The sequence below is a fragment of the Perognathus longimembris genome, chromosome 3, assembly GCF_023159225.1.
Source record: "Perognathus longimembris pacificus isolate PPM17 chromosome 3, ASM2315922v1, whole genome shotgun sequence".
Taxonomy (NCBI): domain Eukaryota; kingdom Metazoa; phylum Chordata; class Mammalia; order Rodentia; family Heteromyidae; genus Perognathus; species Perognathus longimembris.
In genome coordinates, this window is record NC_063163.1 from 89313893 (window position 1) to 89328956 (window position 15064).

Below are 15064 nucleotides of genomic sequence, written 5' to 3' on the forward strand. Positions count from 1 at the left end.
CGTGAGTGAGCCTAGGCCCCGCTTGGCACTCAGTGGCTAACTGGCCCACACCAGGTCTCCATCCTGGAGGTCCGGCTCTTCTCAAGGCCGGAGGATAACGTACTTCTGGAGGCTCAGGTCTCACATGTGCCTGCTCTCAGTGTGCAAGGCTAAGGTCTCACGCGTACCTGTTCTTGGTGTGCAAGGCTCAGGTCTCACACGTGCCTGTTCTCAGTGTGCAAGGCTCAGGTCTCATGCGTGCCTGTTCTCAGTGTGTGCTTCTCACTGCCGTGTTCTCTTGACCAGATCTTACTGTACCTGTAGCAGGCAGGATACCCTTGGCTACCATCTGAATGCACTGGGCTTACTGGCAGAGGAACACTTTTCAAGCCCTCGTGGTCCAAAAAATGTAGAAAAGAAGAAAAATGTCCTCTTCTCATACCTGAGTGATGACCAGTGCTTTATGACTGATGTTTTCATTTAACAAAACAAAACAAAAATCCAAAAACAAAATCACAAAAGAGGTGCCAGAAGCTAGACATGAGGTGGACTTGGGCTTGGGGCTTGCAGGGGTATGGCAGGGCTGCGGTGTGCTCCCTTTGGCAGGTGCCACCCATCATGCTGTGCCTCTCCCCTCCCCCCCACCCCTGCCGTGTTCCTCCCACTCAGCTCTCGGCTGGTCCAACAGGACCACTGGGTTTTCCCCCTTGATCGGTGCCTGCATTGAACACCTACTGGACATCCCTTTTCCTAATGAGGGGACTTAGTGAAGGATTTTCTGACTAGCACACACAGTGTTTTGCTGCGGATGAATTGCTGTCAAACCTTGTTTATGTCAAAGGAAAAGCAGCTGCTAACCATTCCAACTGTCTTAAAATGTTGACATCTTGTTCCTTTTGAAAAGTCCAAAATAACCTTCAAGCAAAGGGCTCTGAATGGAACTGATTTCCAGGGAGTGGCGAGAGTCGGTTTCATTAGAGTCAGTTTGGATGACCAATGTGGACACTTGTGAAGTAAGCGGCTTTCGGTCTTCCCAGACGGGCTGTTTTCCTGTGGTAGCATGTAAAAATCCTGTTTGGTAAGACACCCTTCTTACTGGCAAGGCCCCACATCCCAGCCCATCTGCTCGGGTGGCCACGGGGTGCACCTTCCCTCTGTGGATCTGCCGATGCACAAGTGAGCTCACTGAAGGACATCCGGGCTTATCTTCTCAGTCAGACAGGCATGGTGGCTCACACCTACAATCCCTGTTATTTGGGAGGTAGACCTCAAGAGGATTGTAGTTTAAGGCCAACCCATGCAAAAAAAAAAAGTTCAAGAGACCTCAGACATTTCACCGAGGGTGGTGGTGCATGTCTATCATTCCAGCTGTGTAGGCAGTATAAACTGGAATATCACAGTCATGCCAACTCAGGCATCATTAAAAATAAATAAAGGAAAAAAGGCTACAGGTATGGCTGAAGCAGTGGAACAAACACAAGGCCTTGAGTTCAAACCCTAGTACTGCCCCCCCAAATAGGGATTACCTTCTCATCCTCATCTACCTAGTTAGTGTTCTTTTCTCAGAAAACATGCAGAGTACTGAACGGAGTCAGTCTTTGCCACCCAGAAGAAAGGAAGGCTGTACTCTAAAGCTTAGGAAGCCCCTAAACTCTAAAGCTTAGCCTCCCCCTCCCCCACCCTTCACACACACTGAGAACATCTCTGGGCTCAGTGACTAGAGGTCTGGAGCACTCTGCACTAAATGAGTACTGTGCTCAGACCATGACTGTGCCCCACAGCAAGCCATGATTGCCCACCTCACTGCCCATCGAGCCATCGCGATGCAGGGAAATAGCTGGGCGCTAGTGGCCCATGCCTGCCATCCAAGCTAGTCAGGAGGCTGAAATCTGACGATTGTGGTTCCAAGCCAGCCCAGGCAGGAAAGTCAAGTGAGACATTCATCTCCAACCACCAAAAAGCTGGAGGTGGAGTTGTAGCCCAAGTAGTAGAATAACAGCTTTGAGTGAAAAAAGCCAACTGAGAGCTTAGGGTGCTGAGCTCAGGCCCCAGTTCTGGCACTCACAGATACACACACACACACACACACACGCCTGCTTGAACGCTGACCACACCATGCACACGGTGAAGGCCACGGTCATGGAGTGGGCAGCTCGATGGGTGTGGCCTCAGAAGCTGAGCTTCTACAACTCTGCTGTGCAAGATAAGGATATCTCTGTAACCAGGGCCCGCTTTGCTTAGAATGACGTACCACCAGCCACGGGGTTTACGGAGTGTCCATGGGAAGCTTCCATCCACATGTCTGGGGAAGGGGCAATTGTGAAGAGCATGGAGGCAAGGCCGCAGCCACATGTCGGCCTGCGCTCTGACATCCAGCTTGCCTGCTCCAGGCTCTTAGCCCTAGCCCAGGACGCCAGTGTGCTGTGCAAATGAACGCTCATTTCCTAACACTGGTGGCGGCCTTGGTGCTCGCTCTTCAGGCTCTGCACACTGCCTACACATTCTGGAAGTCGCTCTGTTCTCAGGACGTCTCCTCTCGGAAAGACACAGCACGCAGGTTTCCCCAGGTGGCTGTGGGCTTGGGCTCCTCTAGGTGCCCGGCCCTCAGAGTGCAGGAAGCGTCTTCTCCCACCCGTGGTCTCTGACTCCACAGTCCAGGGTGGATCGTCTCGTGCAGGCCCTGGCTCCTGCGCCCCAGGGTCAGCCCGGCCACAGCTAACCACCACAGTCATTGAAAGGAGAACTCTCCACCATCAGAGGGCTGCTGGAGAACCGGCACTGTGACTCGGCACTGATTGTGTCAGACAGGCAATGACCGTCTTGTTTCCTGGAGCGTCCGCAAGCCGTGGGCAGTTACAGTTCCCATGTAGCTTCACAGTGCGGGCTTGTGGTGGTCGGGCCATCTTGGCAGGCTGTTTTGTGAGCTGCAGGGCGGGGGTCCAGGGAGTATGTATCGTTCTTCTGCAAACAGTCCCTCTTACCACTGGGCCCTTAAAGTGACGGTCCACCCATTTGCCCTCCCATCTCCTTAGGCAATGGATTTGGAGGTCCCTGTGTTGGCCCGGAACATCCCTGGGAATGCGGCCGTGGTGGAGCATGAGGTCACAGGGCTGCTGTTCTCCGACCCCCAGGTGAGCACCAGTGCTGGTCTGCCTCTCCCGGGCCCCGCAGCATCCTGTGTGCATTCCTGGATGGCCTGTAGGCCTAGGGTCCTGGCGGGGGGGGTGGGGGGGCTCCCCTCTCAAGGCCCCGGCTTCCCGTGTCTGAAGTGTCCTTCGGCAGATGTTCCACCCAGCACGGCTTGCCCTGGCCCTCTTTGCATAGCTGGCTCATCCCAGTCTCAGAGTGATTCCTGCATACACAAACAAGCCACAGGTCAGCTCTCAGGGCAGAGGGGCTGGTGCGTTCCCAGGCACGGGCAGGTGCCCGTGGCACTCAGGCACGACCGTCAGGAAAGCCACGTGGGACCCTGGGGCTCATCATTTCTCTAGCCAGGCCTCTGCCACGCCATGCCTTTCCTTCCCCTCCCACCAAGGCAAAACAACAACAAACGGCCCAGCTCAGGACACTAAGCGTCCTTGGTGATTCCTTGTTGGTGCTCCAAACACAGGTGTGTTCTTGTTACCCAGCCAGCCCCGGCCAAACTTCAGAGCAGAGAATACTGTCCACCATGCTGGCAGAGCCGTGTTCTTCCATCCCTCAGCAGTGTCATTCACCCCTGGGCTCTGCTTCCCAGTGAGAGGAAGGTGTGGTGGCTGGGCCAGTGCCCGCGTGAGTGGCACACTGGACAGGACCCTGGGCCACCTGGAAGTGCTCACAGCTTCCCCGCCTGCCGCCTGGGGTCTCTCCAGCTGCTGCCTGCTCCCCAGAGCTGCCAGACTGCAGCGCCTCACAGGCTGGCTTCCCATGCGGCCCCTCCGTGTTAGTTTTACAAAGGATGTTTAAAAAATCGGTTCAGAAAGCATAGGCCTTTCCCTTCCTGCTTCACGTGGGGGAGGTGGGGAAGGTGCTGTTTCTTTGCACCCTGGAGCCATGCGCTAGACGCGGATGTCGCACCGAGTTTGGCTTTTGTTTTCCTCATAGTTTCAACCAGACACTACCAGTCCAGGGTGGGAGCTTTAGCTTTAAAACAAAGATGTGTGTGTGTGTGTGTGTGTGTGTGTGTGTGTGTGTGTGTGTGTGTGTGTGTGTGTGTGTTTAAGCAAGTCTGGAACTACATTGTACTGATCCCAACCAAGAACCTCAGACAGCATCAGCCCATGGCTGGCTTCAGGGCTGACAGAATCAATGTCAAATGCATATTCAGATAGGTTTTAGAAACAGCGTTTTCTTTCTGCAGAAAGATCCCCAGCCTTGAAAGTTAAATATGCACAAGAATGTATATATCACAAAGGACAGCATGCTAATCTAGTTAGTGATGTTGTCTGCCTTAGCTTGTATTCCTTCATTGAGAATATACAGAAACTTGACTTTCAAAGATAGATGTCCAGGCCAAAGTCAGGAGATTTCAGAGAGGCGGGAGTGGCGGGGGCTGTGGAGGGACCACGCAGCGGAGAGCCCGAGGCAGCCTCTGCTTGCCGAGAGGAGCCCCTATCCCAAGGCCACAAGGAACTGAATTCTGCCGGTAACCCCATTGTCAGGGACACTTGGCTCCCGGCGCTTCTCCCGCCGGCAGGAGGGGCAGAGAGTGTATCCCAGGGGGGCAAAGCCTAGATGAGGTAGAGACGCGAAACTGCCCACCCTGAGCCCCCCTTACGTTTAAAGCAGGACTCAGGACACACAGGCGACTTCGGGGAGCCGTCAGGGGAACTTCCATTTAATAAAGGGAAGGGCAATTACATTTATAGCAGTAATGACGGCGGGAAGGGGAGGGACTTGGAGTGGCTAACTGGGTACTAGTGATAGGCTGATGAGCTTGTCCATCAAAGGGTGGCATCCTAGGACCTCCTCCACGGGCTAACATCACATCCCACAGGACCACTCCCTTGGGCTCTGGCCGGCGCCATTTTGACACATGTGCTTCGAGACAGGAGGTGGGGCTGGTTAGCTACCTCTTCTGGTCCCGGACCTAGAAGGGGGTTGGAGTGGCTAACAGCCATGCAGCCTCAGGGTGGGAGAAGGGGCAGCCAGTCAGGACCGCCCAATCCAGAGCAGCTAGGAAGGGCAATGGGCTGAGATTTCGCTCCGTGGTGGACTGGCAAGCAGTAGGCAGTGAAGTTAGTTGGTGGCTGGCCATGGTACTTCGCAGAACAGACGAGGAAGTGGGTATCCTCAAGGGTGGGCCCCAGCTCGCTTCACTGCAGACCTCAGAGACCACTGAAGCCCCCCCCACCCCCAGGCTCTTGTTGAGGGAACCTTCCTGTGTCCCCCTGCCCAGAGCCCTGGCTCAAACCTCACTGTTTTAGAAAGTACTGGAAGTGGGAACCCTGGTTGCAGTTTGGTGACACAGCTAGACGTTCACTTGGGGGGAAGGGGCGCAACTGCTTGACACAGAGAAGGGTGCAGATAAGAGAAATCCCTGCCTGACCACCACATATGGCAGCAGGCTGACCCTGCCGGCCCCTCGGTCCTGGCTCATTTCACTGTGACTCTCCCAGAGGTCAGAGGGGCACTCCTGCTTTATTTGCCCACCCCCCCAATGCCCATCTTTCCTTCAGGAGTTTGGGCTCTGCATTGTGCAGCCAGGCATTGGAGTCAGTGCTTGTTATCATGGGCAGGTTGATGAAAGTGCAGGGAGCAAGAGCCCCCACCCCCAGAGCCAGCCCCCACCCCAAGAGACATCCCCCACCCCCAGAGCCAGCCCCCACCCCAGAGAGACATCCCCTACCCCAGAGCCAGCCCTCACCCCAGAGCCAGCCCCCACCCCAGAGAGACATCTCCCACCCCCAGAGCCAGCCTCCACCTCAGACATTCCCCATCCCCAGAACCAGCCCCCATCCCAGAGAGACACCCCCACCCCCAGAGCCAGCCCCCACCCCAGAGAGATACCCCCATCCCCAGAACCAGCCCCCATCCCAGAGAGATACCCCCACCCCCAGGGCCAGCCCCCACTCAAGAGAGACATCCCCCACCCTCAGAGCCAGCCCCCACCCCAGAGAGACATCCCCCATCCCAGACCCAGCCCTCACCCCAGAGAGCCATCCCTCACCCCCAGAGCCAGCCCCCACACCCATAGTCAGCCCCCACCTCAGACATCCCCCACCCCCAGAGCCAGCTATTTGCAAAGCTAAGAGGAGTCTGGAAAGAAGGGCCAAAGCTTGCTTGAGGTGCTTATGAAGGAAGCTGACTAAATCAAATACAAAAAACAATTTTGATTTAAAAAATTGATGACTGGACACATTCAGCTGTGGGAGGGACAGAGCACTCTATTTTTATACACCTAACCCTGGAAAACTTCAATTTAAGCAAAGCTTTGCAAACCGACCCAGCATTGATTTTTCATTACTTCAACAACCCCGTTCTTTCTCCTTTGAAGAACGAAGGAAGAGCAGAGTGATTTTCCTAGTTGTTTTATAGCTGTATTTTATCGCTAGCAAATTAAGATCCATGTGGCATTTAATAAAAACTACAAATGCATTTTCTCTCTCAGGGTCAGACTCTTAAAGAAGAGCCCAAGCTTATTTTTCTGGACAGTTCTATTTGTTTTACAGACAACCACAGGGAGGGGAAAGAGTAAAATTTGGACTATTAATGGTGATAAGTGACATTTACCAGGGACATTATATTCCAGTCCCTGTCCTTTAGAATCTTCAGGCTTTACATTTAAAACAAAAATCAGGGATAGTTTCTTTAACAGCAATGGCATAGGTGAGTTAAATGTACCTAGCAGTGAGGAACGGCACCCCGCCCAGGGGATAGGTGTCCAGAGGTCAGAGGCGGCCAGGGAAGAGGGCAGCTCTCCACAAGGCCTGCACGGAGGGGCCAGGAAGGGAGGACTTGGATGTGGTGCTGCTGGTGTGTGTGTTGGCACACACTTGCCTCGAGCCAGTGCTGTCACCGAGGTCCCAAGAGGCTGAGTCGCAGTCCTGGCTTATTCCTGCAGGAGACTCCAGGCCAGGACTAGAACCCAGGGAGACAGAGTCCAGAATCAATTCTCAGCCACACTGAGACATGTGACATTGATTCATCCTTCCATCTCCCCTGCCCTCCTTGCTGCCCGCTGGCCTGTCTCTCCCCCCACCTCTTATTGTCAGCCTCCCACCTCCTGTGTCTACCTGTCCGCCTACCCCTCCCACCCTCCCTCTCCCGTTCTCTCCCTTTCTCTTCTCCCCTCCTGTCTCTCCTGTCTGATTATTTCTTTGTTTTCCTTCCTCCCTTGACTTTTTTCTCATTTTTTGCAAGTAGTGTCCACACTTAAGCTTTGGGATTGTCCTGGTTTCTGGTGAGAGTGTCCCGGGCCTGCCCCTCTGTCCTGAGGAGTGTCTAGTCTGTTTCCCCTGGGCCCTGCCGTGGGCCTGCCCCACTGACAGGTCAGCCTGGCTGGTCACAGCAGAGAATGGCCGTGAGCGGAGGCCGCAGAGCCACAGCTTGGCGTGCGGCTGGGATAGGACCAGCCACCAGGTGGGGCTCACTCCACACCACAGCAATGGACAGGAAGCGCCTGCCGGTGAGCCCGGGCCTCGCTGTGCCAAGGGAGTACCAGGGCTGGGACGGAGCAGGTAGAGGCCTCTGAGGATACACAAGGGGGCCTCCCACCAGCAGCCCCACGGAGGGAGGCCCAGCCTCCCACCGAAGCACTGGGGCTTTAGCCTGCCAGCTGCAGTTGTGAGAATGAGGCACTGGGGAGGGGCGTGGAGTTGGGCCTGTAGCTTCAGGGCAGGGAGAGACCACAGCCTGCCCGTCCCTGTCAGGGGCTAAAGGGTCCCCAGCACACGGCCCCACCTGAGCTCACCAGGCAAACCTTTGGGTGTGAGCGGTTGAGCTGGGCTCTGTGGGTGGCTCTTTTACTGTCTAGCCAGTGGTCACCCACGGGCTAGGTGGCCAGCCACAGGCATAGTGGCCACGTGCCCAGTGACCATCCCCCTTGGGCTGAATGGCCCGAGATGGTTGTGTGACCTTGTCAGAGATTGTGGCCAAGGGTCTCTGCCCACGCCTGTCGCGGGTATGTAGGCCTCAGTGCCGCTCATCCTCAAGGAAGGCGGCCCAAGCACCTTCCTGAACTGTCCAAAAGTGCATGAGAGCAAGATGGGACCTACAGCTTCGCTTGGAAGTCAAACTGCGCTTGCTCTTCTTTTGCTTCATCTTCTTCTATTGGCGTTTGAACTGGAGATCTCATACTCACGCGGCAGGTCCTCTGCCACTTGAGCCCTGTTCACTTTAGGTTATTTTTTTCAGATGGAGTCTTGCATTTTTGCCTGAGTCTGGCCTTGTGTGTAGCTAGGATTTAAAGGCAAGGACCTTCCACACACGAACTGTCTATTGAGACGGGGTCTCATGAGCCATTTGGCTGGCTGGCCTGGGACCACAGTTGTCCTCATCTCCACCTCCCAAGTATCTGGGATTGCAGGCCACCGTCCCTGATTCACACTGTACTTTGGACATCTGATCCCATGGGCTACTTGACCAACCATTTCTGAGAGGAGGAGAGATGGACCCTCTGCCTCTAAAGAGGGTGGGGAAATGGCCCTGCAGAGTGGGAGGGCTTTCTGTGATGGTGTACAACATCTCAGAACCCAGGGAAGGAACCTCCTGTCAAGAGAATCTATGCATGCATTCCCCCTCTCTTCCTACCCCTTGCCCAGCATTGATGCCACCGTTCACGTGGTATGCCCTGCTCCTAACTCAGATCTTCCTAGATCTTGTGTTTTATTTTTTCCCCCAGACTTCCTCCCTGCTAGAAAAGCAGAGCATTTTATCACATCCAGTTCCTAGAAACTCTATCATTCAGGACTTTGCTGTAAAATGGCCTTACGTCCCACAGAATTTGTATAAGCAGGGCTTTGGGTTTCAGCCCAAAATCTCTCACGTTGGGTAAATCAAAGATATGAGCAATATCATAAAACGATATTCCAGAGCTACAAGTCTCTCTGATAATTTTAATATGAGTGCTGTTCTGCCACAAGATGGGAATAAATATGTTACATTTTTATTATGAAAAGAACACCGATTTACTCTAACGAGTACACACAATACATAAAAACATAATTCATAAATATTGCCATTCATATTGTTGGCCATAAAAGGCATCCAGTGTTTAATTAACAATAATTTTGAGAGTTTGTGGACATTCCTTTTAAACAGCAGAGTACCGGGGCTCCCGGGGGCTCGTGGGGAATAATGGAAGAGTAATGGGAGTGGTCATCGCTAGGTGTGTCACCTCACTTGTGTCACCTAGGGCCCTGGGAAGCAGGTGCTGCCATTCCCTCAGCTTACAGGTGGGGACAAGAGACAAAAGGGAAGGCTTGCCTTTGTCTCTCCCATAAGTGGATCCTGGGGCTTGAATTCAGGGCTTAGGCCCAGGCTTTGCTTGTAGATGAACCAAATGCATAAAGAACAATGAATGCCGCCCTCCTGTCTGGGAGCACAGGAGGGCCACGGATGAGACTGGCCTGCCATCCCGTGGCCAATGGCTATGTCCATTATTTTTCCCTTCGCATCCTCTTTTCCAGGAGTTTGTTCAGTTGGCAAAGAGACTGCTTCGCGACCCTGAGTTGGAGAGGGAGATTGTGGCCAATGGGAAGGAGTACATGAGAAGGCACCACTCGTGGCAAGTGGAGAGGAACACCTACCAGGGCCTCGTCAGGACACTGGAGGGCAGCGCGGAGGACTGAGGGAGCTGAGTGCTGCGGGCATGGAGAGGTGGGGGCTGGGCTTAGCGCCCCAGCACCGCCCCCCCCCAACACCCTTCCTGTGCTGCGGTGTGTCCATAACCCAGTCCTCATCTTGGCCCAGAGGGTGGGGGTGGGGCGATGGCTTCCAGGGCCTTGGGAGAGAATTAGATGAGCTTCTTTGGGACTTTCTCCTGGACATCTTGCTTCACAAACCCTTGAGTGACCCCCCACCCACCACTCACTGCCAGTTTGAAAAGCAGAAAAGTGATCAGAAGAGTGAACCGAGGGTGCCAGCAGCATTTCTGACAGGATCTTGGGCCTCTGACCTTCATTCCAGCCCAAGGCACTGAGGGCCTAGAGCCCAGGCCACAGCTGCCTGCTCTCTAAGCTCTGGGGATGAATCACATAAGCTGTGGGAATCACAGCCAGCAAGTTCACCCTGCTAGCACCCCTGCAAGGAAGGTGTGCTTTGTAGAAGAGGCCAGGCTGCCCGGAGGCCCTGTCTGCCTCTCATACCACATTTCCCACAGCCTGAGAACTTGCTGTCCCCGCCTCCCAGTGGAGGCTGGGCCTCGGAGAGCGGGAACCTGTGTTGAAAGGGTCACGAGTCTCCAGCCGTGGCAGAGTCCAGGACTTAACTGTGAGACATTGCCAAAGACACAGTGGCCATTGTAATGGTGGCTGGGAGGGGGTGGCCGCCCTGCACTGGCATGTCCCCTCCCCCCTGAAGGTCCTCACCCCTGCCGTGGTAGTGGCTTTGACCTGGGCAAAGCTCCACTGAGTCCTGACGCCATCGCTTTCCCAGTAAGCTGGAGGTGAATATCTGCTGTGACTCGGAGGAGAAGAGGAGAAACCCCACTGAGAGCCGCACAGGGAGCTAGCTGTTCTGGAAGGGTTTGTGCGGGCTCTGGCCAGGGGTGGGAGGGGCAGGGCCAGCAGCATCCTCCCTCCAACCTCCAGGACACATCTGAGCATTTGGATCTCCTCCACATTGCGAAAGCATCTCACTGAAAGTGCACACGTGCCCAATACGTGTTCGGAAAGGGAAGGTTTTCAGCTAATAAAGTGTGTCTGTGGGCTCTCTCTCTCGACTTCCCCTCGCTTGGGGGGGAAGGGGCTTGCCCACCCCTTCCTGGGTGGTCCATTATCGCTCACGCGGGAGCGATGGCCACAGGTAGCCTTGGTGGCGTGTGGTCGCAGGGTGCCCCAAAACCGCCAAGAACAACACGGATGCGTGGGCCCCTGGAGAAAAACCTCTAGGGCTTCTGTTTATTCAAATGAGGAGCCTCCCAGATATACCCCAAAGGCGGGCACAAAAGAGGGGCCCCTGATTGGTCCCAAGGAGCTGTCCCTCAAATGATGTCAGGAGACTTCCTTTGTTGGCAGAGGTCCAGCCCCCTATGGATGGGCCCCTGGGGTATCCCTCCACCATAGCACCCATGCTAGCCCCAGGGACAGGGGCTTCTCTTCCTGTTAAAGACAGGAAGGGGAGGGACAGGCCGAGGTCAGCTGTGGCCCCTTAAAGGTGCAGCTGACCCCAACATGTGTCCATCAGCTGTACATGAGCTCCAGGAGCAGCCTTCAGCTGGGGCCCCATCCTACCGTCAGCCTCTTCCATGAGGAGAGTCCTAGCCCGGGAGTGTTGTTTAGAGGGTTTAAAACTCGACTGTGTGTTTATCCCAGAGCATGTTGGTCTGCTCTCCATCACTGTAAGAAAAGCTGGTGATGCCCAGCTTGCAAAGCTGCTCCCTGAAGGCCCGGCATGCTGCCGGTGTGAGGACTGGCTGAGCAAGCCTACCCGGGCATTGTAAGAAAAGGCAGCATGTGAGTGAGTTCATGCCGAAAGAGGAGCCTAAACCCTGGGGAAGGAGCTTCAGTCTCCTACCTGTATTTGTGTAGGCAGAGTTAAAGCCATGAGTGGTAAACCAATGGACAGTACAATTACCAGGCTTGCAGCAAGAATGAATCGCACTGCTTGGGTTTTGGTTGGCCTCGTCCGCCGCACTCAGTGTGGGCTTCCTTCACCCATGAGGGAGGCAGGCTCTGAACAAGTAGTTCTCCCACCTCAGTCTCCTCCTCGGCAAGCCTGACCTCTCGTGACATTGGCAGTCTTCTTTTTCAGTGCATGCATGCATGCATGCACAGTTAGAATGTTATGTGTTTTTGGAAACGGCCATCAAAAGAATCAGCTTCATACTTTTATGTTGCGGGAGGTCAGTCTGGATCTCATGGGATTCCCATAGACAGAACGATCCAAACCAAAGAGTGGCTGAGAGAAGGACACACGGGTGCAATGATTCCCCTCTCATGCAGAGCATGCAGGACCGACCTTCCTCAGGGCTGGGAGCCCTCCCCGCTCCCCTTCCCCTCTCCCTCCTCAGTGCCGGCAGGTGACTGCTAGCTCTCACAGCATGCAGTGGTCACAGTGGCTCCTCCATCACGTCTGAATCCCAGGTGAGAAGAAGACAGAAACAAAGTCGTCTCTCTTCCTTTCCAGGGCCACTCAGATTTTTGGTTTACATTAGGAATGCTCCATCCTTCCACACAGTGGCTCCCCTGGCAGATGCCCCTCCTGCAAGAGACTTTCCTCCCCTCTTCTCCCCTCCCTGCCCTTGTTCATCAGTGACAAGACCCAGCTCGCCCCTCCAGGTTCTCATCCTTTCCCTGTGAGGATTTGCCGGTGCCGGGAGCCCAGCGCTTGTTAACTGAGCCTGAGCCATGTTTATGCTGCTCTCCTGCCTGAGCCCCAGCCACCAGCAGGTGCCTCTCCAGGGGCCCACAGCTCATCTAACCAGTGCCCGGCACCAATGCCTTCCTAGAAGAGAAAACCCATCTCTCTTGGCCCTGGGTCCCCACAAGAACAGAGGAAAGAAAGTCTGGAGACTTGGGCCATCTCCCGCCAGAGGAATACTTTCCAACAAAGCCTGTGCTGGCTGCATCTGGACTTGTTTTCCTTGGGCAGTGCCACAGTGTCATCATCCATCCCACGTAGCCATGGTTGTACAAAGAGAGGATACAGGGGCTCTGCTGTCCCCCTGGGCCAGCGGCTCCTGGGAGGGAGCTGGGGGTTTGCAATGCCCTGTTTCTGCCTCTGCCTCTGTGTCCCCTCTCTATCTCATGCATGCACCAGCTTGACCTTAAGAAATGGAACTGTGCAAGGCATAGACAAAGGTCCAGCCAAGGCCCATGTCCACACAGCTATTTTGAGTATTTTACATGGCATAAAGGTTGCTGCTGAGAAGTAGCAGGAGAGGGATCTTGATCAATGAGTGTTAAATACAGTAAGGCTTTTTTTTTTTTTTTTACAGAATGTCTTTTAGTGGTCTTGAAATAACTATCCCATGGCTAAACCTCTTAAGCTGTTGTACTGCCTCTATGCAAACAATCTGTGTACATTTGGGTAGCAGAGTCACACCCTCGTGCATTAACTGGTGGTATTTTTCACCTTTGCACACGCTGGCCCAAGCATATTTTATCCTGTGTAAATGCAGGCACTTGAGCTGCATTTGGGCATGCTGGTGCGTATTGCCCATTCCAATAACAAAGTCAAGTTCTTGACTTTGGATTTCAGAAGAGGCTTTTGAATATCAAAAGCGAACAACCATCATGAAAACCAGTCTTTGAATTGCAAAGTAGAGCTCTTTTGAGAGAGGAAGGTTTTAACATTCAGATGCAAGGTCTGCACGTGTGTCAGAAAGGGCGACATCTTGTCTGCCCACCAGGGACTGATGGGGGGTTGGGTGGGTTGTCAGGGCCATCTTCCCAATGCCCCTCTCCCAAGTATAGTGCTGGAGATGTGTTGGGAAATCCTCATGGGAAGCTAAAACCATGTTCTGTTCAAGGACTTCCTGGGGTCTTGCCTTGAAGCTGGGTTTTGCTGCTCTGGAAATGTTTAATAAAACGTTGGCAAGGCAGGAGTTGGACATACAGTAGGACAGCCCTCAAATAGGATGCCCTGAGATGAAAAGTTGACCTGTTTCTTTTATCTCATCCCAGGACACCCTACACTAGCTCATTCAGGGTTTTAAGAGCGAGATTTTGAGTAACTTTCCACTCAAACATGGCGTGTGTTTATTAAGGAAACTGTGTGTTTAAAAAAAATCACTTCTACATGGGAAATTTATGGCTCAAACCAACCCCAAGCCATGTAATTAATCACTTCTTACGACTGGAGTGGAAAGCACAATCCATGCTGGGCACTTGCCTTCTGAGTGCTCACTGGTGAGCCGCGTAGCTCACAGACAAGGCTGCAGCTTCTGAGAAACTCCCAAACTTTATCTTTTTCATCCTTCACATTCCCATGAAAAATAGAGTGTCTGCCAAGCATTTGCCACCAGCGAAGGAGGCCTCTGTGTGGAAACAGAGACTTACTGCCTCGGCAGGAGCTGAGGTTCTTTCATTAAGTTGTCCAGTGTGGTTTCATCATTCGGGGAAACATTCCTCATGCTGTGGCTCTCTGGGGCTTGACAGAACGTCACTGGAAAGCCAACAGCTCCATGCAGGGGCCCACGGAGTGGTCAGGGCAGGCATCGTGCAGCAGGTGCCCAAGACCTGTGCTCTAGGATTCTCCCCCGGTGATTCACAGGCACATCCTTCCCGTGACGCGTCTTCCCCACTGGGTGCTGGGAATGATCCCCAGGCCTCCATCTCCTCCAATCCCAGTCCCTTCTTTCCTCTGGCACGGATGTTGAGAAACTGTTGTATGGCAGAGACACTTCTAAGACTGGGGAGGGCAAGTGCCTGCCCTCATGGCTGCAAACCAGCAAACAAATACATTCCTAAGAGCTAGTTCCAATGCTGCTGAGTATGGTGAGGATGAGGAAGCAGGGCTAGAGACCGAGTGCGGTCTCACATGGTGACCGTCCCACAGAGGAAGTGTCATCTGCCCTGGGATGGGTGTAGACACACCCAGTGGGAGATAAAGCTGTCCGAGGGAGGGGAGAGAAGGCTGAAGCCCTGCGGTGGGAAGGACCACAGGAGAGACTGGAGTGAAAGGCCACTGTAGGCAAAGCTTACAAGACAAGTGAGGGGTTTGGAGGGAGGTCAGGAGCTGGGTATCGGTGCACAGGGATTGAACTGGCCTTCTATTGTTTAGTGCAAGTCCTAGGGCTTGAACTCAGGATCTGGGTGCTGTTCCTGAGCTTGTTTACTTAAGGCTAGTGCTCTACCACTTGAACCACAGCTCTACTTCTGGCTTGAAAAAAATATATACTATCTACATAGTCGTACAACGGAGGTACCATGTAGCAAAGGAGTATATGGATAGCACAGGAGTATATGGATCTTGATCAGTGTCACTGATGCGCCCCTTCTAT

General features: G+C 53.8%; 1 protein-coding gene across 2 annotated transcripts in view; it reads left to right on the forward strand.

Annotated features, from left to right (window-relative positions):
- Glt1d1 (glycosyltransferase 1 domain containing 1) overlaps positions 1 to 10728 on the forward strand; it is a 50692-nt gene extending 39964 nt beyond the window's left edge. For both annotated transcript variants that reach the window (XM_048343141.1, XM_048343140.1), the window contains 2 exons: positions 3012 to 3110; positions 9588 to 10728. In XM_048343141.1, coding sequence (XP_048199098.1) covers positions 3012 to 3110; positions 9588 to 9749 — 261 coding nt within the window. In that variant the 3' untranslated portion in view covers positions 9750 to 10728. The remainder of the gene's footprint in view (positions 1 to 3011; positions 3111 to 9587) is intronic.
- The last annotated feature ends 4336 nt before the right edge of the window (positions 10729 to 15064 follow it).